This window comes from Lupinus angustifolius, chromosome LG19, assembly GCF_001865875.1.
Source record: "Lupinus angustifolius cultivar Tanjil chromosome LG19, LupAngTanjil_v1.0, whole genome shotgun sequence".
In the NCBI taxonomy this organism is placed as follows: Eukaryota; Viridiplantae; Streptophyta; class Magnoliopsida; order Fabales; family Fabaceae; genus Lupinus; species Lupinus angustifolius.
This window is the reverse complement of record NC_032027.1, coordinates 4,226,900-4,253,339: the sequence shown is the minus strand read 5'-3', so window position 1 is coordinate 4,253,339 and position 26,440 is coordinate 4,226,900. Positions and strand designations below refer to the sequence as shown.

Sequence of the window (26,440 nt, the reverse complement as noted above, 5' to 3'; positions counted from 1 at the left end):
TTTTAAGATTGTAATATCTATATATTGTTAATGTAAAAATTTATACATGGTCGCTACATAATCTACTTTTCATTTGATTTTTTTTTTCGAAGAGTCAATAATAATTTAGTATGAATGATGAATAATATAGTTACAAATATCAAAACTTAAGTCATACACTATTTACATATACATTTTCTTTCTTTTCTAAAAATAGCAAATATAATATTTGTAAGATCAAAAGCAAATAGGGTTTGAGTGTAGAGGTAGAGGGGTAGAGGTCATGTGATAATGGAGAGGATGAAAGCTTATAGAACTTGAGGTGATGATTTTGATGAGAATAATAATATATCTTTATGCCCATAAATTGTTGTTATTGAGTTTTTTATTGGTATTTTTAATTATAGCCACAAAATTATACCTGCTATAACTTTGAAAAAAATTTGAGAGGCATGTGCTCCCAGCTGTCTCTTACAAGGTCAGCCAATGAGTGGACCTACATTAAAAAAAACTTAAAAAATTGCATTTAATGCTTGGAAAATTAAGACTTCATACTTTTCAATTAGAAATTTTTATGTTTAAATAATAAGTACCCTGATCCATCCACATATTTGATCAATATAACTAAATTGAGATGTGTACTAGAAAGGAATCCTTAAACAACAATAGGAATGGGACGTCTGGTTTGAATTTGAACGAACTAAGAGATGCCTCATTAAAAGTCAGCCAAACTATTATTCAATTAATTAAAAATGTTAAGATAAAACTCTCCGGGATCGAAAACCTTTAATGTAGTTTGTAAACACCCAATTTTGACCGGGATAAATTACTTTTAAAATAAATTGTTGAGCAAATAGAAATTAGAGTGTAATTTTAAGGGGTGTGGCAGCTGGGCCTTGGTGAGGCCATTAGGTTAAATGTTTAATCCTAATTACACTCATATATAATGCATAACTTAGCAACTCACAAAGGGGGAATGAGAATATATAAAAAAGGAGGCAACCCTAATTTTTGAAAGAGAAAGAGACACACTTAGAAAGAAAGAAAAACACTTGATAAAGAGAGAAGGGAGAAAATAAAACAAGAATATCATCTTCTTCATAAGTTCTAAAAAGTTACTTTTCTTCTAATTTATTTTATTCTCTTTTTGTTATTATAATGTGTGTTCTATCAAGTACTTGTGTTTGAAAACTAATTTCATTATTGAACATCTCACATTACCGTTAACCCTAAACTCCCAATTTAATTTTACCCCAACCCCAAATTGATTTCTCATATCCTAACCCCAAATTAATTTTAGCCTAACCCACCAAATTAATTTTAGCCTAACCCACCAAATTAATTTTTATCCTAAAACCCCAAATCAATTTCAAACCCTAACCCTAAACCCCATTTAATTATTACCCCAAATTCCTAATTCTCAATTTAATTTTAACCTAAATCCCTCTTAAATCCTTTTATTATTTACTTATTTCTTATTCTTTAAATTTAAATAAATACTATTTTTTTTATTTTTTTATTTTTTTATTTTTAATTATTTTATTTCCTTGTTACTGTTTGATAGTTTCGTTTATTTCTATTTATTATTTTTGTTTGTTTGTTTAATTAGTTAATAATGTATATATGTATATGTATGTATGTATAAATGTAATAAAAATGTTTTTTAAAAAAGCAATATGAATTGGTCCCATAATAGGTCGGGTGTCTTGTCGCGCCACATCATGTCGTCTAAAATGAGGTAAGGTAACCCTACTATAGGCCTAGTGCTTTGTCGTGTTACATTATCTTGTAAAATAAATTTTCAAATAAGTTTAAAGGTGATGGGTAAAATGCCATAAAAAATATTTTTAAAATGATATGAAGTAGTTCCACTATAGGCCAAGTGCATTGTCACACTACTTATGTTATCTAAAATGAGGTAAAGTAACCTCACTATAGGCCTTCTGTCTTGTCGTGTTACTTTATCATCATAAATAAATTTTCAAATAAATTTAAAGGTGACATGTAAAATACAATAAAGAAAAATATTTTTAAAACAATATGTAGCAATTCCACTATAGGCCGAGTGCCTTGTCGCAATATTTCATGTCGTCTAAAACGAGGTAAAGGAACCCCACTAATGACCATGTGTCTTGTCGTGTTATCTTATTATACAAAATAATTTTTTCAAATAATTTTAAAAGTGAGGTGAAGTGGTTCTACTATAGGCTGAGTGTCTTGTCGCGCTACTTTATGTCGTCTAGACCAGTGTTATTCAAATCGGATCGGACCAGACGGTCAGACCGGTCCGATCATCGAACAGCATAAAAAACGATTTCGGTATGTACTTGTGACCGGAGAAGCATTCAGACTGTTTTGAACTGCTTAAATTCCGGTTCAACCGGGCTAAACCTTGATAACCCGAAATAAACCGGTCAATGAACCGTGTGGTTTACCCAATAGTTTACAAAGAAAAAAATCCAGAGACGTTGAAGTGAAAAGGTGAAGAATGTAGTTACATTTCAAACTTTCATTTCCCACTTTCAAGCAAAAATAGGTATTGAGATTTGAGAGAAAAAACCCTTATAATAACTTGTTTCACTCCCTCTGTCACCAATGCCTCATCATGGTCGTCCTCACATCATTACAGTAAGTAAAAGCTCACTATTTGTACTCAAACTACCTTGAGCATGAGAGAAATGAGTGTCTCTCCTCAACACTGTACAAGAGAAAGGTGAAGAAGAAAGCCACAATTAAGGGAGAGAGGAAAGAGAAAGGTTAACATAAATTTTCATTTTTAAATCATTACTCAAACTACCTTGATGCAATATTAGTTGTCCATGTCTGTTCATTACTCTCTTAGATGCATGATGTGGCAGCATCCCATCTACAAAACGTTTGTGGTCAAAAAGGCTCATTTTGTGAGTTTTTTTTTGTAAACTTGGTATAAGAGCTCATTCGTAAATAATTTCTCATTTATATATTATTAAACATTATATTTAATATATAATTAATTATATATAACATTGTGCAGTCCGAATAGACGCTCTAACCAGTTAGAACCTATACGGGAACTCTTTCGAGTTGATGTTTGACTCGGGTTTCATAACATTGGTCTAGACAAGGTGAGGTGGCTCCACTATAGAACTAGTACCTTGTCGCGCCACCTTGCCTTGTTAATTTTTATATGAATAAAATAAAAATAAAAATATATCGACTAATCAACTATTTTTTGAAAGAACTACATAGTCTTGATTTCTCTATTGCAGCTAGAGATACGTAGAGTCAGGTTTTATCCTGTCAGGCACAAAAAATACAAAAATATTTTTTGTCTTTCTTTATTTTGTTTAATAATGTGATGGTAAAATCAATGTTTTGAATAAATATCCACATAAATGATCTAGGTACCATTTTTATAACAGGCGGTATGAGGTGCCTAATACATTCTTCATCTGTAACCGACTTCCGAACTTAATTTCTCTATGCAAGCAGACTAATATTTTTTAAAAATTGATTTTTCATGTTTTCCCTCTAAAAAATATCGATGACGACTCCATTGTCTTTATTGGCATATTTCTCGTCGCGCTCATGAAGGTGTGGTAGCGACAGTATGGTGACTTTAAAATATTAATTATGTGGATATTTAGTTCATTATTTTAATTTTATAGTTTCAATTTATTTTGTTTTTGTCGTTATTTTTTAGTATTATTTGTAAATAACTCCTTATAGAGAATTTGTGTTTTGCTGCCACATACATATTATGTGGTTTTATGCATTTTTTTTTTAGGTTTGCAAACTCCCACACACACTTCACTATTCATGCATTGTTACTTCAACCGTCTACCGAGCCTATGTACCTATTGTTAGGGATACATTGACTTATCATCATTGGGTCATTGTGCATATTTCAATATTGCGCTAATGTATCACTCAAATTGTTATTGGATATTATGGATATGACCTCCACGGTGTCTCATATATCTTCGTGTCATATTTGTGATATACGGTTCGTCAGCTTCCTCTAGTGACGGCAGTCCGGGGATCTAGAGGAAGTCTAGTACCACCAAATTCTACATATATGGACTTTAGAACTTCACCTTAGGGTATGTCCTTTTAGACTGAACAAACTTTGTAGGATCAAACACCTTTACATAGGACACGAGAGTATACATCTTTTTTGTTTTATTATTTGGTATAAAGTTGGGAAAACCTCTACCCTATAGTCATAGAGTGACAAAACGTGGGTATTTTGTATCCATTGAGCAAAGACATGCTTCGGTAATCTTATGTCAAGATGAAAGGCTCACAAAAAAAACATAATTCACCTACATGCATATCATGCACTCATGGAAAAAATCATGTCATAATAGCATACACATGCTTCTCATACAACAAAAAAACCACGATATCATAACATCCATGAAAAAAAGAGGGAAAAAATTCATTTTATAAGAGCATCCTCATGCATATCATACATAAAAAAATACACTTTCAACTCTCATTCATACATTTCATGCATGTCGCGTCAAAATAAATATAAAAAAACAAAAAAAAACAAAAAAAACAAAAAGGAAAAAAAAGGGAAAAGTTGGAAATTTCACGTGACATGTATGTTATTGCATCATTCATTTAAAATACATTCATCAAATCATATATTCATTACATACACATGTGCGAAATGACTAATATTATGATTTTTAGATCCTTTATCAAATGACGTCCTATTTTATACATCATAAGACCATAAATACTCAGCAGAATAGATGCAATCATATTGTAGGACCTCTATGCTCTCTCTATGATTGTCATCAACCATTATACGATCTAGAGGGGTTATAACCCTAGAAAATTGTTGTGGTGTGGTCAAATTATTATATGGAAAGTTCATTGTTTGATGACGGAATAGTTTCAATAACTCAATTTGTTTTTACCATATTCATTGGGAGTTATAGATTTAAAATTGGAATCATTATATGACATAGGAAAAACAACGCTAATCAAACTCATATTTTAACATCAGAGCTCAAACAAGAATGAAGGCTAACAATTCACAAATTGAAGGAATCTAGGTGTCGACATAGATGACGAGAAATGAGAAGGGTCCTGTCATTGATCTTTAGATCCGCCTCACTATCAATACCTTGGAGGAAGACAAGTCGTTCATGGACAATGTCATCCTTCCTGGTGAAGACATTGATCCTTTAAAATTGTTAGTCTGAGTCAATAATTGACATAGTTGCATAATATTTATTTGATTATGTTGTGCTTTGAACTTTATTTGGGCTTATATTTATGTTACTTGAGACAATATCTTAGTGAATTTACATGACCATCTAATGTTTCCTCCCCATTAATTCATTTTTATCATCTTCATTCTTACATACTTACCTTTCTTCCATACCATTGTGAACTTCCATATTTTGTGTCCCATTTCTTTCCACGACGTTTCACAAATCAACACATGTATCACAATTTTATAGAGACTTTGTCCAGTTATACAGTACTTGAACATTTATCAATTGATTCTTTTGCGGTACCTGATAATGATCCCATTGAGTTGGTGATGGAGAAGAGGGTTGAGGATTAAAAGAAGAGGCAACGAAGCAATCGAGGGAAACTGAGAATGTGTGTAGACTACAAAGATTTGAACAAAGTAAGCATGTAATATGATTATCACATAAATCTCATTGATGTTTTAGTCGATAGTGCAGATATGAGTCATAAGGCGGATATGTTGGGCACCATAAAATTCCGATATACAACAAGGGTGTACGAGATGGAAGTTATTTCACCCATAGAAGTTGAGATTCTCTTGTTAAGAGTCTTGATGGAAGCAGAGCAAGAAGAGTCTGGCTAAGGCTTTTGACAAGAAGGTTCGTCCTAGAGAATTTGAGGTAGGGGACCTAGTGCTTAAAAAGATTCTCCCAAATTAGGAAGACACTCGTGGAAAGTGGGCTTCAAACTATGAAGATCCATATATTGTCAAGAATGCATTCTCAATGGGGGCTCTAATCATACAAGACATGAATGAGAATGTTTTACCTATACTTGTGAACACAGACACAATTAAAAGATTTTTTGCCGAAAACAACGAAAATAAAATAAAATAAAATAAAAAATAATAAAAGCTTGTAAGGTAGAAAACCTGAAAGTGCGACCTAAGCAAAAGTTAAGGCAACAAAAAGGCATTATTTCTTTGAGTCTATCACAGTAAGGACAAACCAAGATCCCTCAAGTGTTATGCATTAAGTGAGAATGATAGAAGTTGCAAGCAATGTGGGAATTAGCAAGAAGTTCTGGGAAGAATCAAACAAAGCCAACTGATCCAGTTATTCAGCTATCTCGTAAAAGCAATTGATGAATAAGTAATCACCTTATATTGGGGCAAAAATTTTGCAAAATTTTGTAACTTGTTCTAGTCTTATAAGACATAGATGAAAATGTTTTACCAAAACTCATGGATAGATACGTAATCAAGAGTGTCTATGCCTAAAAATAGAAACTTGAAATAAAAGAAAAGCATGTTAGGTTGAAAATCAAAATGGTCAGCCTAAGCAAAAATTAGGGTATGAATGAGATATCTATTAGGTTGAAAACCCCAAAGGGAACCCTAAGCAAAAGTTAGGGTATGAATGAGAAACATGTTAGGTTGAAAAACCGAAAGGGCGACCTAACCAAAAATCAGGGTATGAATCAAAGTCTATTAGGTTGAAAATCCGAAAGGGCAACCTAAGCAAAAGTTAGGACAATGAAAAGGCAATTCTCTTGAAAGTCTATTATCATTGGGGTAAACTAGAATCCTCCACATGTCTGCACATTAAGTTGAAATTGTAGAAGTTTCAAGCTTTATGGGATGAAATATGAAGTTCTTGGGAGTACCAAACAAGGAAAACACAGTGGTCAAGTTATCCATCTGTCTCAGGAGAACAATTGATGAATGAACAATTACCTTATACTGGGGCAAAAAATTTGCAACTTGTAATACCTCTCGTGACACATATGTCATTGAACCTTCCTATTAAAATTCCTTGAATATCAATAATTGAAAATTTATTCATTTCTCTACTATACATTATGTGTGCATGTTCACTTAGATAAGTCTCAAGTTTTATAAATATGATGTTCGAACTACATAATCAGGTAACTCTTATGATATTGTCTTTCACTAGTGATTCAAGCGAACAAAACCCATTGGAACTAAGTCTCAAGGTGTATATCGACGAGGAACAAATGATAAATTTTTCAGTACCGAAAGAAGGCAAACCCCAACTGATTCCAAGATTCAAAAAAGAAGAAGAAAAAAGAACGAGGATGTGATCAATATCGACTTGATTAGTTGTTGTCTACCAAGGAAGCATTATGGTTTCAAATCTATCAAACTTAATCACATGTGTGTAACCCATCATACATGAATCATGATAAACATCTTCACATTACTCATGCATCATTATCATCTACACTATCATATGCATTCACAACCGAAGTTTTGACTCAAAATATCCTTCTATGTTTTGATCCAGGGTCCCTTCTTGTTCGTGTGTTCCCGTGATTCCTCTTGCACCCCGACCCCTCAATGATCGTGTGATTGTGCTTTGACCCCTCAATTCTATTTTATCCTTTTTCACCCCGACCCATCAGTGGTCGCGAGATTGTGCTTTGACCCCTTAGTGATCTCTTTTATCCTTTTGCACCCGACCCCTCAGTAGTCGTATGAACGTGCTTTGACCCCTCAGTAGTCTCTTTTATTCTTTTGCACCTCGACCCCTCACTGGTCACTCGATTGTGCTTTGACCCCTTAGTGGTATCTTTATCATTTTGCCCCCCAACCCCTCAGCGGCCGCGTGATCGTGTTTTGACCCATCAGTGGTCTCTTTTATCCTTTTGTACCCCAACCTCGCAGCATCGCGCGACTATGCTTTGACCCCTCAATGGTCTCTTTTATCCTTTTGCACCCCGACCCCTCAATACTCAGCAGAATAGATGCAATCATATTGTAGGACCTCTATGCTCTCTCTATGATTGTCATCAACCATTATACGATCTAGAGGGGTTATAACCCTAGAAAATTGTTGTGGTGTGGTCAAATTATTATATGGAAAGTTCATTGTTTGATGACGGAATAGTTTCAATAACTCAATTTGTTTTTACCATATTCATTGGGAGTTATAGATTTAAAATTGGAATCATTATATGACATAGGAAAAACAACGCTAATCAAACTCATATTTTAACATCAGAGCTCAAACAAGAATGAAGGCTAACAATTCACAAATTGAAGGAATCTAGGTGTCGACATAGATGACGAGAAATGAGAAGGGTCCTGTCATTGATCTTTAGATCCGCCTCACTATCAATACCTTGGAGGAAGACAAGTCGTTCATGGACAATGTCATCCTTCCTGGTGAAGACATTGATCCTTTAAAATTGTTAGTCTGAGTCAATAATTGACATAGTTGCATAATATTTATTTGATTATGTTGTGCTTTGAACTTTATTTGGGCTTATATTTATGTTACTTGAGACAATATCTTAGTGAATTTACATGACCATCTAATGTTTCCTCCCCATTAATTCATTTTTATCATCTTCATTCTTACATACTTACCTTTCTTCCATACCATTGTGAACTTCCATATTTTGTGTCCCATTTCTTTCCACGACGTTTCACAAATCAACACATGTATCACAATTTTATAGAGACTTTGTCCAGTTATACAGTACTTGAACATTTATCAATTGATTCTTTTGCGGTACCTGATAATGATCCCATTGAGTTGGTGATGGAGAAGAGGGTTGAGGATTAAAAGAAGAGGCAACGAAGCAATCGAGGGAAACTGAGAATGTGTGTAGACTACAAAGATTTGAACAAAGTAAGCATGTAATATGATTATCACATAAATCTCATTGATGTTTTAGTCGATAGTGCAGATATGAGTCATAAGGCGGATATGTTGGGCACCATAAAATTCCGATATACAACAAGGGTGTACGAGATGGAAGTTATTTCACCCATAGAAGTTGAGATTCTCTTGTTAAGAGTCTTGATGGAAGCAGAGCAAGAAGAGTCTGGCTAAGGCTTTTGACAAGAAGGTTCGTCCTAGAGAATTTGAGGTAGGGGACCTAGTGCTTAAAAAGATTCTCCCAAATTAGGAAGACACTCGTGGAAAGTGGGCTTCAAACTATGAAGATCCATATATTGTCAAGAATGCATTCTCAATGGGGGCTCTAATCATACAAGACATGAATGAGAATGTTTTACCTATACTTGTGAACACAGACACAATTAAAAGATTTTTTGCCGAAAACAACGAAAATAAAATAAAATAAAATAAAAAATAATAAAAGCTTGTAAGGTAGAAAACCTGAAAGTGCGACCTAAGCAAAAGTTAAGGCAACAAAAAGGCATTATTTCTTTGAGTCTATCACAGTAAGGACAAACCAAGATCCCTCAAGTGTTATGCATTAAGTGAGAATGATAGAAGTTGCAAGCAATGTGGGAATTAGCAAGAAGTTCTGGGAAGAATCAAACAAAGCCAACTGATCCAGTTATTCAGCTATCTCGTAAAAGCAATTGATGAATAAGTAATCACCTTATATTGGGGCAAAAATTTTGCAAAATTTTGTAACTTGTTCTAGTCTTATAAGACATAGATGAAAATGTTTTACCAAAACTCATGGATAGATACGTAATCAAGAGTGTCTATGCCTAAAAATAGAAACTTGAAATAAAAGAAAAGCATGTTAGGTTGAAAATCAAAATGGTCAGCCTAAGCAAAAATTAGGGTATGAATGAGATATCTATTAGGTTGAAAACCCCAAAGGGAACCCTAAGCAAAAGTTAGGGTATGAATGAGAAACATGTTAGGTTGAAAAACCGAAAGGGCGACCTAACCAAAAATCAGGGTATGAATCAAAGTCTATTAGGTTGAAAATCCGAAAGGGCAACCTAAGCAAAAGTTAGGACAATGAAAAGGCAATTCTCTTGAAAGTCTATTATCATTGGGGTAAACTAGAATCCTCCACATGTCTGCACATTAAGTTGAAATTGTAGAAGTTTCAAGCTTTATGGGATGAAATATGAAGTTCTTGGGAGTACCAAACAAGGAAAACACAGTGGTCAAGTTATCCATCTGTCTCAGGAGAACAATTGATGAATGAACAATTACCTTATACTGGGGCAAAAAATTTGCAACTTGTAATACCTCTCGTGACACATATGTCATTGAACCTTCCTATTAAAATTCCTTGAATATCAATAATTGAAAATTTATTCATTTCTCTACTATACATTATGTGTGCATGTTCACTTAGATAAGTCTCAAGTTTTATAAATATGATGTTCGAACTACATAATCAGGTAACTCTTATGATATTGTCTTTCACTAGTGATTCAAGCGAACAAAACCCATTGGAACTAAGTCTCAAGGTGTATATCGACGAGGAACAAATGATAAATTTTTCAGTACCGAAAGAAGGCAAACCCCAACTGATTCCAAGATTCAAAAAAGAAGAAGAAAAAAGAACGAGGATGTGATCAATATCGACTTGATTAGTTGTTGTCTACCAAGGAAGCATTATGGTTTCAAATCTATCAAACTTAATCACATGTGTGTAACCCATCATACATGAATCATGATAAACATCTTCACATTACTCATGCATCATTATCATCTACACTATCATATGCATTCACAACCGAAGTTTTGACTCAAAATATCCTTCTATGTTTTGATCCAGGGTCCCTTCTTGTTCGTGTGTTCCCGTGATTCCTCTTGCACCCCGACCCCTCAATGATCGTGTGATTGTGCTTTGACCCCTCAATTCTATTTTATCCTTTTTCACCCCGACCCATCAGTGGTCGCGAGATTGTGCTTTGACCCCTTAGTGATCTCTTTTATCCTTTTGCACCCGACCCCTCAGTAGTCGTATGAACGTGCTTTGACCCCTCAGTAGTCTCTTTTATTCTTTTGCACCTCGACCCCTCACTGGTCACTCGATTGTGCTTTGACCCCTTAGTGGTATCTTTATCATTTTGCCCCCCAACCCCTCAGCGGCCGCGTGATCGTGTTTTGACCCATCAGTGGTCTCTTTTATCCTTTTGTACCCCAACCTCGCAGCATCGCGCGACTATGCTTTGACCCCTCAATGGTCTCTTTTATCCTTTTGCACCCCGACCCCTCAACAGTTGTGTGATTATGCTTTGATCCCTCAATGGTCTCTTTTATCCTTTTGCACCCCGACCCCTCAGTGGTCGCATGATTGTGCTTCGACCCCTTAGTAGTCTTCTTTATCCTTTTGCACCCCGACCCCTCAGTGATCGCGTGATTGTGGTTCGACCCCTCGGTGGTCTCTTTATCCTTTTGCACCCCGACCCTTCAACGATCGTGTGATCGTGCTTTGACCCCTCAGTGGTCTCTTTTAACCTTTTGCACCTCGGCCTCTCAGCGGTCGTGTGATCGTGCTTTGACCCCTTAGTGGTCTCCTTTATCCTTTTGCACCCCGACCCCTCAGCGGTCATGCGATTGTGCTTTGACACCTAAGTGGTCTCTTTTATCCTTTTGCACCCTAACCCCTCGGCGGTCGCATGATTGTGCTTTGACCCCTCAGTGGTCTCTTTTATCCTTTTATACCCCGACCCTTCAGCGATCGTGTGATTGTGCTTTGACCCCTTAGTGGTCTTTGTTATCTTTTTGCACCATGATCCCTCCGTGGTCGTATGATTATGCTTTGACCCCTCAGTGGTCTGCTCTACCTTTTGCACCCTGATCCCGCATCGGTCACGTGATTGTGTTTTGACCCCTCAGTGGTCTATTTTGGTCAACCTTTGGACTTGTGAGCTCTTCACCCACTAACCTCGAGCTCATGATGTGTGCTTGATCTTGAGGTGTTTTCCTCCGTGTGTTATTCCCTAGTCAAAATTTGGTCTTTTTTAATTTGACTTCCTTCTCGCCATAGTAACTTTAGCAACATTTGTTGCTCCTGTTATCTATTGAAAAGCAAGTAAAAAATGACAACTATAAACACCCAATTTGGACCTAGGTAAATTACTTTTAAAATAAATGGATGAGTAAATAGAAATTGGAGTGGAATTTTAAGGGGTGTAGCAACTGGGCCTCGGTGAGCCCATTAAGTTAAATGTTTAACCCTAATTACACTCGTATATAATGCCTGACTTAGCAACTCACAAAAGGGGAATGATAATATAAAAAAAAGGAGGCAACCCTAATTTTTGAATGGGAAAGGGGAACACTTAGAAAGAATGAAAAACACTTGATAATGAGGGAAAAGAGAAACTAAAATAAGAGTTTCATCTTCTTTATAAGCTCTAAAGATATATTTTTCTTTTCATTTATTTTTGTTATTATAATGTGTGTACTATCAAGCACTTGTATTTGAAAACTAATTTCATTGTTGAATATCTCACATTCTCGTTAACCCTAAACCTCCAATTTAATTTTACCCCAACCTCAAATTAATTTCCCATAACCTAACCTCAAATTAATTTTAGCCTAAACCCCAAATCAATTTTAACCCTAAAATCTCAAATCAATTTCAAACCCTAATCTTAAACTCCCATATCATTTTTACCAAAAAATCCTTATTCTCAATTTAATTTAAACCTAAATCCCAAATTGATTTTACCCTAAACTTAATCTCCAAATTGATTTTAAAACATAATCCCTAAATTGATTTGTAACCCTAAACCCCCTTAAATCCTTTTACTATTTACTTATTTCTTATTCTTTAAATTTAAATAAATTCTGTTTTATTATTTCTTTTACTTTTTATTATTTTTAATTATTTTATTTCTTGTTACTGTTTGTTAGTTTCGTTTATTTCTATTTATTATATTTGTTTGTTTAACTAGTTAATAATGCATATATATATATATATATATATATATATATATACTATTAATAAAGGTTAAACAAACAAATATAATAAATAGAAATAAACGAAACTAACAAACAGTAACAAGAAATAAAATAATTAAAAATAATAAAAAGTAAAAGAAATAATAAAACAGAATTTATTTAAATTTAAAGAATAAGAAATAAGTAAATAGTAAAAGGATTTAAGGGGGTTTAGGGTTACAAATCAATTTAGGGATTATGTTTTAAAATCAATTTGGAGATTAAAGAAAATACAAACTATACATTATAAATGATAGGAAAGCGGGTTGACAAGCACGATAGTGCATGTCAACACGCTAGTATATATATATATATATATATATATATATATATATATATGTATATATGTATATGTATATGTATGTATGTGTGTAATGCAATAAAACTAATTTTTGAAAAAACAATGTGAAGTGGTCCCACTATAGGTTGAGTGTCTTGTCGCGTCACTTCATGTCGTCTAAAATGAGCTAAGGTAATCTCACTATAGACCTAGTGCCTTGTCGTGTTACCTTATCCTGTAAAATAAATTTTCAAATAAGTTTAAAGGTGATGTGTAAAATGCAATAAAAAATATTTTTTAAAATGATATGGAGTAGTTCCACTATAGGCCAAGTGTCTTGTCGCGCTACTTCATGTCGTCTAAAATAAGGTAAAGTAACCTCATTATATGCATTGTGTCTTGTCTTGTTACCTTATCTTAATAAATAAATTTGCAAATAAATTTATAGGTTAAGTGTAAAATGCAATAAAGAAAAATATTTTTAAAATACTATGAAGTAGTTCCACTATAGGTCGAGTGCCTTGTTGTGCTACTTCATGTCGTCTAAAAAGTGGTAAGGTAACCCCATTATAGACTGTATGTCTTGTCGTGTTACCTTATCTTGCAAAATAATTTTTTTAAATAATTTTAAAAGTGACATGAAGTGGTTCTACTATAGGCTGAGTGTCTTGTCGCACTACTTTATATCTTCTATCTTCTAGACAAGGTGAGGTAGCTCCACTATAGGACTAGTACATTGTCGTGCCACCTTGCCTTGTTAATTTTTATATGAATAAAATAAAAATATATCGACTAATCAACTTTTTTTTGAAAGAATTACATAGTCTTGATTTCTCTATTGCAGCTAGAGATACGTATGAGCATATTTTATCCTGCCAGACACAAAAAAATGTTTTTTGTATTTCTTTATTTTGTTTAATAATGTGATTGTATAATTAATGTTTTGAATAAATACTCACATAACTAATCTAGGTACCATTTTTATAACAGATGGTATAAAGTGTCTAATACCTTCCTCATCCGTAACCGACTTCCAAACTTAATTTTTCTATGCAAGCAGACCAATCTTTTTGAAAAATTGGTTTTTCATGTTTTCCTTCTAAAAATATCAATGACGACTTCATTGCATTTATTGACATATTTCTCGTCGCGCCCATGAAGGTGGGGTAGTGACAGCATAGCGACTCCATAGGGGATAACTGAGAGTGAGACCTTAAAAGATTAATTATATTGATATTTAGTTCATTATTTTAATTTTATAGTTTCATTTTATTTTGTTTTTGTCGTTATTTTTTACTATTATTTGTAAATAACTCTTGTATAGAGAATTTGTGTTTTGCTGCCATATACATGTTATGTGGTTTTATGCATTATTCTTTTGTGGTTTGTAAACTCCCACATACACTTCACTATTCATGCATCGTTACTTCGTCTGTCTATCGAACCTATGTACCTATTGTTAAGGATACATTGACTTATCGTCATTGGGCCATCGTGCACATTTCAATATTGTGTTGATGTATCACTCGGATTGTTATTGGAAATTATAGATATGACCCTTATGGTGTCTCGTATATCTTCGTATCATATTTAATTCCAGATATAAAAAATTTTAAAAATATATATCTATATTTATTAAATCATGATATAACCAGAAACTATTAGTTTATTTCTCTCATTTTATTCGACATTGTCATAAGGAAGACTCTTTCTAAGACATGGGTTATGTCTTCTATATTCCTTAATTTTCCAAAATTGTTATGACAATCGAATTGTGAAAGTCTTCTTCGATCAAGTATTTATGTTATTTGTTGGTGTAGTGAAATCGATCGTTACATATAGTGTTGGCAACAAGCAATCAAATAAAGAGCAAAGAATAAATAGAAGAGAAGAAACAAGAAAATTTGGTAACGAGGTTCGGTCAATCGTGACTACGTCTCCAGGAGCGCTAAGCGGCTACCAAGATATTATTAGAGAATAAAGAATACAAATCCTAGCACACCCATAGGCCCACTTATCCATGAGGTGTTACTATTTGATGCTTATATTTGATGCACATTATAATAAAGAACTTGAGTCCAATATATAACATTGATAGTCTACTATGTTATAATGTTAGACAATATGAGACTTCATATAATAACATATTTCAAACATCCCCATCAATCTCCACCTTGATTGAAATAGAAGAATATTTCGCTCCTTAGGAAATCTACACAAGAATCTCCACCTTAGCAAATATATGACTCCACATTGCTTAATGTCTAATTCTCTTTAACTGCTCCCCTGCAGCATAGACTATCTAAGTATCCTTGACAATGTTACCAAGAGCTTAATACTCCAAAATTATAGTGCAGCTTCCCGTACCGCCATCAAATGGAACATGCCGCTTAGCCACCTATTGCTAAGAAGTCTTTGATATATTGGAACATCTACACAAAAGTTCACCAACAACCGTCCTCTTCAATACTCAGTCATACTGAACCTTAGAGCTTCTTTGGATAGCCTCAACCGCTACCACCATTGTCTACTCTGACATCCTAGTTCAAAAGAACTATCATACTCCACCATAAGGAGTATACCCACATCATACACCTTCCGTCAATGCTAACTAATGTATGTGTCACATCCTTGCATCCATGCCAATGCACATGTCACACCCCTGCATCTCTACTAATGCTTGTGTTACAACTTGCATCAAAGTCAATACCCATGTTACACCCTACATCAAAGTCAGTAAGCGTCTCTGTGCTTTTATGGATCTACTAACAATTGACATCCTTCAGTATGACGTCCCAAACACGCCATTAGGATATTCCACTTCTCATCTCAAATGAGAACATTCTCTAAACATCTAGGGAGATATTGTCCGCACATGTCTCTGGATCAAAATAAACACATGAGTCCTTATCTCTACCTTGATCCTAAATATATAGATAAGGATTCTGGATCAACACATACATCGCTCCCACCATAGTTCCGCCATGTTTTCTTCTTTTTCTTCAACTCGTCTACTTTATCCTCGCGCAGTACTTTTGACACACCTTGTCTAGCCATTACGCCTTCACCCTCTTTAGCCACCATCTGATGTTTGAGTTAAGAGTCATATCCAATTAGCTCTGATACTAATTGTTGGTGTAGCGAGAGTGATCGTTGCGTAGCGTTGGCCACAAGCAAACAAATAAAGACACTACAACAAATTTTATATTTTGTGGAGGTTATTCAAACCTCCACAAATAAATCAAGTAAGGCAAGTCCGACAATTAACTAAATATATAAGAGAGGTTTTTATTTAATTTGTGGAGGTTGAAAACCTCCACTGTCAATTTGAAGAAAAATATATATATAACTATTCTTTTACCCTTATAAGAAATTGTTTCTCTTCTCTATTTCTTCACGCCCAAACCCTTAAGGTCTCCAACTTGATCAACTACATCTTCATCTTCTTGCTCTATCATATCACCTAGTTGTTCAAGACAAACACGAAGTTGCCTCTGCGATTTTGTCATGTTCTAACCCATTTATAGAAATGTGTTACTCTAGTGTGCATAATCATAAGACATGCAATATTATATGAACCAAGTGTATATAATGATGTAGTAATTATCAATGTTTTTTTATTGTTCTAACTAAATGTTCTCATTTTATTATTTCAGGTAAATGATGAATGCAAGCATGCCTAATACACTTTTGGGTGCAAGAGAATCATCTGAAGCCAACAATGCTTAGGATTTTTGTTATGTATTTTGTTTTTAAAGTGTCATATGAGACTACTTTTAGTTTTTTGAAATTTTATGGTGTATTTGATTTATAATGAATGATGGATTATAACTCTCTCAACTATGTTATACAACGTTAGTTATTTGCAATGAAAATTTATTACTGCTAAGAACATTTGTATTTAGTATTGTATATTTAAATAATAATTATAAATTAATGAGACTAAAATTGTGAGAATTATGAAATTAAATTGAGGTTGGAATCCTCTAGAAACATATAATAGTTAACTATTTCAGCAGATCTATGTGTGTTATTTCGAGTTGTGGATGTTGAAAATCTCCATAATTAATCTTCTCAAATAGTGGAGGTTTAAAGCCTCCATAGTAAACAATACAAAGACTTCCATAAATAGTGGAGGTTAAAAACCTCCACAAACAGTGGAGGTTAAAAACCTCCACAAACAATGGATGTTAAAAACCTCCACAAATAAACAGCTACAAATGTATAGGTACGAGAGGTTTTCTAAAACCTCCGCAAAACGCTTCTAGCGGTCATAGCTGTGGAGGTTTTTGAAACCTCTGCTAGTTATACTGTGGAGGTTAAAAACCTCCGCTAATCGCATAAAAAAACTCCACTAAATACAAAATCTGTTGTAGTGAGAGTATAGAATAAATAGAAAAGAAGAAACAAGAGAATTTGGTAAGCGGCTACCAAGATATTATTATAGAATAAGGACATCCATGGGCCACCTGTCCATGAAATGTTTTTATTTGGTGTTTATATCTGGTGCACATTATAACATCAGACTTAAGTCCAATATATAACATTAATATTTTTTTACTCTATTATAATGTTAAACAATGTGAAACTTCTTATAATAATATATTTGAAATATCGTGAACAATATTTTTACTCATTCCCCTTCTCCTCCCTTTATGATCATCGTCATGTATCCAATTGATAAGTGTTTGGCCTCTTTCCAATATTTGCTCCCAAACCTAAAGAAGATTATGAAGCAAATATCTCTTTTTTATTCTTTTTTTTATTGAATCCCAAATCAAGTTCTCCAATCTTTTATATTTGGTAGTTTCATCCTAATTTTATAATACAATTATTTTAATTGACGGTTTAATTGTTATTTTGTCAAATTTCAGTTAAAGGCTGAAAATTTTACAACCATGTTATTGTGCCTAATTAAATCATTTATTGAATTATGATGATAGGTTCTTATTACTATTGTATCTAGAGAAAGAAGCTTTTTTACAACAACAAAAATTAAAAGTTATTGAAGTCCTACTTCTAGTTTAATTATTGTAGGAAAGACTAAATGTGAATTAGTGTTGATAGCACTTGAGAATGATGTCTAGGAAAAGTTAAATACAAGTATTTGATAATAATTTTGGTTTAATGAAAATTCGGAGAGTGACACTTTTTTGGTGTAAAAATCATAATAGGCTTATGATAACTTGTAATAATTTGCTTACAATACATGGACCAAAATAAGAGCATGCTTATAAAAATAGGACTTTAGATCATAACGTAGCCTACTTAAAATAAAGCCATCGAAGTGAGCACAACATAAATAATTAAACCACAAAAATAATTCATTCCAGTTTTCCCAAAATGATTAAGATTCACTTTTATTTTAAAGTTTTCTCATTTCCATATTTAGTTTTAAGTAAATAATTCTCCATCCAAAATAAAATATTTGCTGATATAAGGTGATAAATTATCTCATTCCGTCAGTACCATAACATATGTTTTATTTAACTATTTTCTACAAAAATGTACAAACATTACAAAGATCATACTTTTACGAATTGGAGGAGATAAATTATCTCTAAAAGAGATATTTTATTCTTAAATAAAAATACTAATTTTAGAGGAGTCTTGATCAAGTGTATAACTCTATATATAGATTTGTTAGTATTATAGCTATTAAATCGAGTGAGATTCCTCAACAACAACAATAAACTAAAAACGAAAATGTTAAGGAAAAAGTTGAAAACTAAACCAACCTTAATCTTTTGATCTCATTGCTTTGTCTCTCTTATCTGTAATCTGTTAAATCATTAACCCATAATTTAAAACAATGTTTAATATCTAACAACATAACGCGTTTGTTTTCTTCTTCCTTCAACCCTTCATCGTGCATCACACTATTACAAACCCTCTTCAACACTTCATTATTTAATTATTAACTATAATTTAATTTCACTTAAATTCCCAAAACCAAAACCCAAAACTCGAAACAATGAATGACCTATTATCAACCTCATTTCCTCACGGCCAACCTTCGCCGGAACACCACACAATCGAGATGAACTCCGGTGGAGCAAATCTCGACAAATTCTTCTCCGACGTGGAGGCGATCAAGGAGGAGCTGACGGAGCTAGAAAGCCTCCGGCAAAGGCTAAAAACCTCTAACGAAAACAGCAAGACGCTTCACAATGCCACTGCGGTGAAGAATCTCCGGTCCCAAATGGACGCTGATGTTGGACTCGCTCTAAAGAAAGCGAAGGTGGTTAAGCTTAAGCTCGAGGCTTTGGACCGGTCCAACGCTGCGAACCGGAGTGTGCTTGGTTGTGGACCCGGTTCTTCGTCGGACCGGACCAGGAGTTCGGTGGTGAACGGGTTGAAGAAGAAGCTGAAGGAGTCTATGGATAGCTTTAATGAGCTCCGGCAACAGATTTCGTCGGAATATCGTGAAACGGTGCAACGCCGGTATTTCACTGTTACCGGCGATAATCCTGATGAGAAAACCCTAGACCTTTTGATCTCTTCAGGTAATGTAATTTCTTGCCACTTTCTAGTTTAATTTCTATGTTTGTCATTTGGATTTGGTAGATGGTTTGGATTATCATGCTTATTAGGAAAATCATTTCGAAGAAAAATGGCTCGTGTTTTTGGGTGAAGAAGGTATTTTCCATTTTTATGTGGGGGAGATCGTTGACTCAAAATGGTATTTAATATTGGAATTTACATATTTGCATGTTAGGGACAATAATGTTATTTACACACTGCTTAAATATATTTCTAGTACAGGTTATCAGTTTTGTGAAAATTGAATCATATTGATCAATTTAGTCAGAAAACACATGTAATCTTTCTTATATTAATACGATACAATAATTATATATGTTATATAATATCTATTAAAAAATTGATCAAAATTGTTTAAAATTATTCATACTAACTAATTTTCAATTGAGTTGTACCAATTAACTCGGTTTTATTTAAAAGTATAATTTCCTTTGAACTCCCTTAGTTATTTTCTTCTATGTTAATTTTTTAATATTAATATTAAATTATGCATGTATACAAATTTCACCTTAATGAACTATTATATCACTCAACAAGGATCCTCTCCGTTAATATGGAGATAAGTGTATGTTTCTTCCTTTGCTTTTAATGACAAAAATGTAATTTCATTGTAATTAAGAGGATCAATGTATTTTCAAATGTTGTACTTTCCTTTGTTATTTTTTTTAAGTATTGTATGTTCATTAATGTAGAGGAGTCTAATTGGATCTCTATACTCCTATATCAGTTCCCTGATTTGTATGATATTAATAATAATGCCAATAATATATGTACAAGGGTTTGTTGTTTCACAAATCTTGTTGAACGTCAATAAAAATATATCATGTCAATTAAAAATATTAAAACATTTATTGTTTCTCTAGTTTTGTTTCATTATTGTTTGGAGACATTAATTGAGACTCATAGTTTGCTACAATATATCCTTGTTTTAATATATTTATGCTTAAATATATACTGCTTAACTATATTCCTAGGAGTGTGGTGCAAAGTTCGAGGTTATATAAAATGAGTTAGCTTGACATGTGATGCAGGTGAGAGTGAAACATTCCTTCAAAAAGCAATCCAAGAGCAAGGGAAGGGTAGAATTATTGACACCATAAATGAAATTCAAGAAAGGCATGATGCTGTGAAAGAGATTGAGAAGAATCTAAATGAGTTGCATCAAGTGTTCCTTGACATGTCTGTGTTGGTTCAATCACAAGGTGAGCAACTAGATGACATTGAAAGCCATGTTGCAAGAGCTAACTCATTTGTTAAGACCGCAACACAAGAGTTGTATGTTGCAAGAAAGCATCAGAGAAGCACCAGAAAATGGACCTGTTATGCTATTATCCTAATCCTAGTGATAATCTTGTTTGTGGTGTTATTTGTTGTGAAACCATGGGAACATAAGGCCAGTGGTGGTGGTGGTAATAGTAATAATAGTGGTATTCAAGTTTCTCCAGTTCAAACAACACCACCACCACCTCCTCCTCCTCCTCAAGCATAACCTTGGTATTCTTATTGGTTTGGTTTCATTTATCTAAAAGCTTTTATGTTTTGGGAGGAATTCTATAGTGACACATGAATTAACATATGATTTGAGATGAATTTTATAGTGACTAAAGATTGGATGATGATTATTTATCTGTAATATGAGAAGAGTACGGTTTGTAGCTATGTTGAATTTTAGTTTTTTTGGGGACAATTCTTTGGAACTAATCATATAATATGAGGATGAGATTTTACACATGTTTTATTTATTTAATTGAGAAAATTAAAGAAAATCTAGACCGTTTATTTTTTGGGTAACACATGTTATAATCCAAGTCTAGTATTGAATTCTTCTCTACTAGATTCTTCATCGGAAAGGAGCCCAATCCAATTCTTTGGGGCATGACACTCTTTTTCCGTAAGTATCTTAGAGCATTTATAATGGAGAACAATATTTTTATTCTTATTTGAATTTCACACATTATTTTATAATTTGTTACAACTTCCCATAAAATAAGTACAACATCTACTTTTTTTTCTCACAAGGGTAAACATCACTCATATTCTTATTTGAGTACCACAACCTATCTCACACTTTTATATTTTACAATAAATATAGCAAAATATTAAGAATATATAATGTTGTTGTTGACATATATGCAATGAGCGAAATTTTTGTTCAAAGAAGACAAGTTGGGGTTCTTTGATTTTTTTAAATTTTCGTTTCTGCAAAATTTTAATTTTTTGTAATGATTCTAGATTTTTATGGATATTTTGATGTTTCTGGATATGTTTGTGCTTGTACTTATTTATGAATTATGTATTTTGATTATTTTTCTCTCCTCAACAAGGAGTATTCTTATTTAGCCAATTTTGTTCTTATTTAAGAACAAAACACAAGAAATAAGAACACTACAATGGAAAACAAAATAAGATTATTCTTATTCTATTAAGAACAACCTTGAAAACAAGTGATCTTATGGCTCGGATCAGTTGCAACTTGAACTGATGGTTTGTTTACTCAAATGATGGTATTTTTCCCCTCCCCTTATAAAAAGGAAGATAACCTCTTTAACAAATATAAACTTATACTTAAGTTTTAGAGTGACATTCTCAATAAAATATGTAAAATTGAAATGTGGAAATTTTTTTCTCGGCAAAAGGTGAAAGTTTTATTTAAAATAAAAAGAGTTACAAAAGCTTTAAAAGAAGAATACAAGAAAGTGAAAGACAAGAAGTCATTACAAATGGATAATGAGAAAAGTAATGGGTTTAAAAACTCAGTTCTAATAAGTAAATGTTGTCATCTATTCATTGATTCAAAGCCAATATTTAACTCTTTGAAGAATCTTCTAAAGAGAGGGATGGAGAAATACTATTTATAAATAAGTTTTCAACATGGGCATGAATACAATAAACTTGTATCCATTGGATCTAATCAGTAATGCAACCATATTTATATTTGAATTCAAATAATTGGAATGAATATGCATCCCATTTCATATTTTCCAGCTTAAACACAAAACCCTAAATCTATAAATAAAAAATATAAATATTAGTTTACGCTGTTTATTAAAAGATATAAATTTAATGAATTTATTATATATTGTTAAAATGGTAAGAGACATGAAAAAATGGATTCTTGAAGACTCAAGAAGCATGAGAGAAAATCATGAATGAAAAAGTGGAAACTTTTTATATTGAATTGAGTTACAAGGAATAAGGGAATCACCTTTTATATATTACAATGTCTAACTTATAACTAATTAGTTAATTAATTAATTAAATTCTTAATCGATTAATGAAAACAATATTACAACTAACAAACTGAAATCAACTAACAACTTTAACATCCCGCAAACTGGAATGTGTCAAACATTCCAAACTTGAAATGATTGTGAAACAATTCCCTTAGAATCAACTTCATGACTTTTGGTTTCCATTGTTTGAAGTTGTAATACTCGATCTGAATAAATGTAGCCGTCAATTGCAACAACTAATCATATTTCTCTCTCCATAAGTATAGAAGAAAGAAGACCCAAGAAATGGCCAAAGCAATGTTTCCAACAACATGCCTATGCCAATCATATGCAAGATCTTCGATCTTTCTCTCAAAGAAGAATCTCCACACTGCCATTGAAAGGTAGAGCAGCACACACCCTTTGGCAAAGAAAATATGAAACTTCTTGTCCATCACCTTTCTCCCCAATGGCACGCTCATCAGCTTTCTTAACAATTGCACACCTTTCTTTCTGAGCATAACTTGTTGTATCTTGTTCAACAAATGAAAAAAAATTTATACTATCTTGCATCATAGACAATAGATTGGACAATGTCATACATCCTTAGTTGGTCATGTTCTTAGAAGATGGCATCCATGTATATGAGTAAATGAAGAAGAAGATAGGAAACAGAGAAGGAGGAAAAAGGAACTCACTAAAGAGGATGAAGGACGAAAATATTTTGTGAATAATACCTCATTAATTTCTTATTGAATGAATGAATATGAAGAGTTACAAATTCAAACTATTATATAACAAGAGAAGAATAGAAGCTAACCAACTAACTAAATAGAAAACCTAACTGTTTCTATAAACAGAAACCAGAATATAACAGAACAGATTAACACTTACTAAAGCTAGAAAGTTCTAATTTTATTCTTGAAACTCTTCTTTTTCTTTGTCACTTTCTTTTCCTTTAGTGATTGATGAGAAATTGGTTTATTTTATCATCCCCGCAAGTTGGGAGGTGGATATTGCACATTCCCAGCTTGGATATCAGATGGTGAAAGGGAACATTTGGCAAAGCTTTTGTAAGACAATCAGCAACTTGATTTTTGGTAGAAATTGGCATAAGATGAACAACTCCTTCTTGAACCCTTTCACGAATGGAATAACAATCGATCTCAATGTGTTTGGTTCTCTCATGAAAAACCGGGTTTGCAGCAATATAGAGTGCAGATTGGTTGCCATAGTAAACGATAATATGAGTGCCGTTATAAACTTGGAGATCAGGAAGGATAAAACTCAGCCATCTAGCTTCACATCCAGCTAAAGATAAGGCACGGTATTTAGCTTCTGCAGATGATATTGATATTGTCTTTTGTCTTTTGCTTTTCCATGAGATTAAGGAGTCTCCTATGAAAAAACAGAATCCATTAATATATGTTCTTGTGTCAACACAAGAACCCCAATCAGAGTCACTGAATCCTATGACTTTCGGGTGGTTCTGAGAAGAGACCTTTACCAGGAGCATTTTTGAGATACTTGATCACTCTCAATGCTGCTTGATAATGAGTATCAGTTGGATTAGCTAGAAATTGACTTAGATGACCAACTGAAAAGGCTATATATGGCCTTGTGTGAGTTAGATAGATTAGCTTTCCAACTAATCTTCTGTATTTGGTAGGATCCTTCAGCAATTCTCCACAATTTCCAAACGTCTTGACATTAGGGTCCATAGGGACAACAAATGGCTTAGTACCAAGGAGTCCAATCTCTTGTAGTAGGTCCAGAGTGTATTTTCTTTGGCATAAGTTGATTCTTGATGATGTTCTAGCTACTTCCATGCCAATGAAGTATTGTAATTCTCCTAGATCATTGATGCTGAATTCCTTATTAAGAAGTGACTTCAAGAGATTGATTTCTGTTATGTCATTTCCTGCTACAATTAAGTCATCAACATAAACAAGCACTGCATTAAAAGTATCATTGGTTGATTTAGTAAACAATGAATAATCTGCTTTGGATTAAGAATACCCGAATTGATTGAGAACAACAGTGACCTTTGCATTCCATTGTCTACTGGCCTACTTTAATCCATAGAGAGATTTCTGCAATTTACAAACCAAAGATGGGCTAGGAACTTGCAGACCTGGTGGAGGTTTCATGTAAACCTCTTCCAACAGATCTCCATGCAAGAAAGCTGTATTAACATCCATTTGATGGATGTGCCATTTTTTGATGGCAGTTAAGGCTAATAGAATTCTAATGGTTGTCATTTTTACAACAGGACTAAAAGTTTCAAAATAATCAAGACCAACAGTTTGATTATACCCTTTTGCAACCAATCTAGCCTTATATCTATCTATAGTCTCATAAGAGTTGTGCTTAATTTTAAAAATCCATTTACAACCAATAGCTCTTTTGTTACCAGAGAGCTTAGTAAACATCTAAGTGTTATTATCCACAAGGGCTTTGAGTTCATTATCGATGGCCTTTTTCCAAGAATTATGTTGCAGAGCTTCTATAAATGACGAAGGTTCAGTATGGGAATTAATGTTCAGGATGAAATGTTTGTATTTAAATGAGAGTCTCTTATAGGACAAGTAATCACTTATAGGGTACTTAGTATTGGAGTTGTTTAGAGAAGATGTGGTCAAGGATACAAGACAGTGATAGTCTTGGAGATGAGAGGGATGACCCCTAAATCTTGTGGATCTTCTAAGGTTTCTGGTATCCTGAATAGCATGAATAGGTTCATTCTCTAGGACATGCTCATCTTGAACTTCTTGTGTTGGGTTCTGTTCATTGGTTGTTGTGTGAGTAGGGTAGTCAAGAAAATGATCATTATCACTAAAAGAGTTTGTAGGCAATGCAGGATTATCTTGTTCTTTATCAGAAATAGGTTCTGTGCATAAGGGAAATGAGTTTTCATAAAAACTCACATTTCTAGACATAAAGGTTTCTCTATTTTTCAAATCAAAGACTATGTATCTTTTTGTACCCGCTCTAAATCCAATAAAAATACACTTCCTAGACCTTGGTTCAAGTTTCTTCCTCTGACCAACAAGAGTTGATGCAAAACATAAACATCCAAAAACTTTAAGAACCATGAGATTAGGATCATGTTTAAACAAAATTTGATATGGTGATTTATGAGATAGATAAACACTAGGTTGCCTATTAATTAAGTAAACAGCATGACATACAACATAATTCCAAAAACATCTTGGAAAAAAAGATTGGAAAAGTAAAGATCTAGCTACTCCTAATATGTGTTGATGATTCCTCTCAACTATACCATTTTATTGAGGAGTTTCTACACAAGTAGTTTGGTGAATGATATCTTTAGAAGCATAGAATGTACTTAATTTAAACTCAAGACCATTATCAGTTCTTACACATTTAAATTTGATGTCAAACTGATTTTCCACAAAAACAATAAAGTCTCTTAATAGAGTTGAGGATTCAGATTTCAGTTTCATAAGGTGGATCCATGTGTATCTAGATTTGTCATCTACAATGGTTAGAAAATATATATGTCCTAATAT

At 33.3% G+C, this 26,440-nt stretch overlaps 1 protein-coding gene across 1 annotated transcript; it reads left to right on the top strand.

The window, feature by feature from the left end:
• Positions 18,940–21,296, top strand: LOC109333754 (syntaxin-121-like). The gene is made up of 2 exons (XM_019569320.1): positions 18,940–19,658; positions 20,727–21,296. The coding sequence occupies exons 1-2, from the start codon at positions 19,127–19,129 to the stop codon at positions 21,182–21,184; spliced, it is 990 nt and encodes a 329-aa protein (XP_019424865.1). The 5' UTR covers positions 18,940–19,126; the 3' UTR covers positions 21,185–21,296.

Coding starts and splice junctions, on each gene's coding strand:
- LOC109333754 (XM_019569320.1), top strand. CDS start 19,127: ATGAATGACCTATTATCAACCTCATTTCCTCACGGCCAACCTTCGCCG. Junction 19,659..20,726: donor AGACCTTTTGATCTCTTCAG/GTAATGTAATTT, acceptor CATGTGATGCAG/GTGAGAGTGAAACATTCCTT.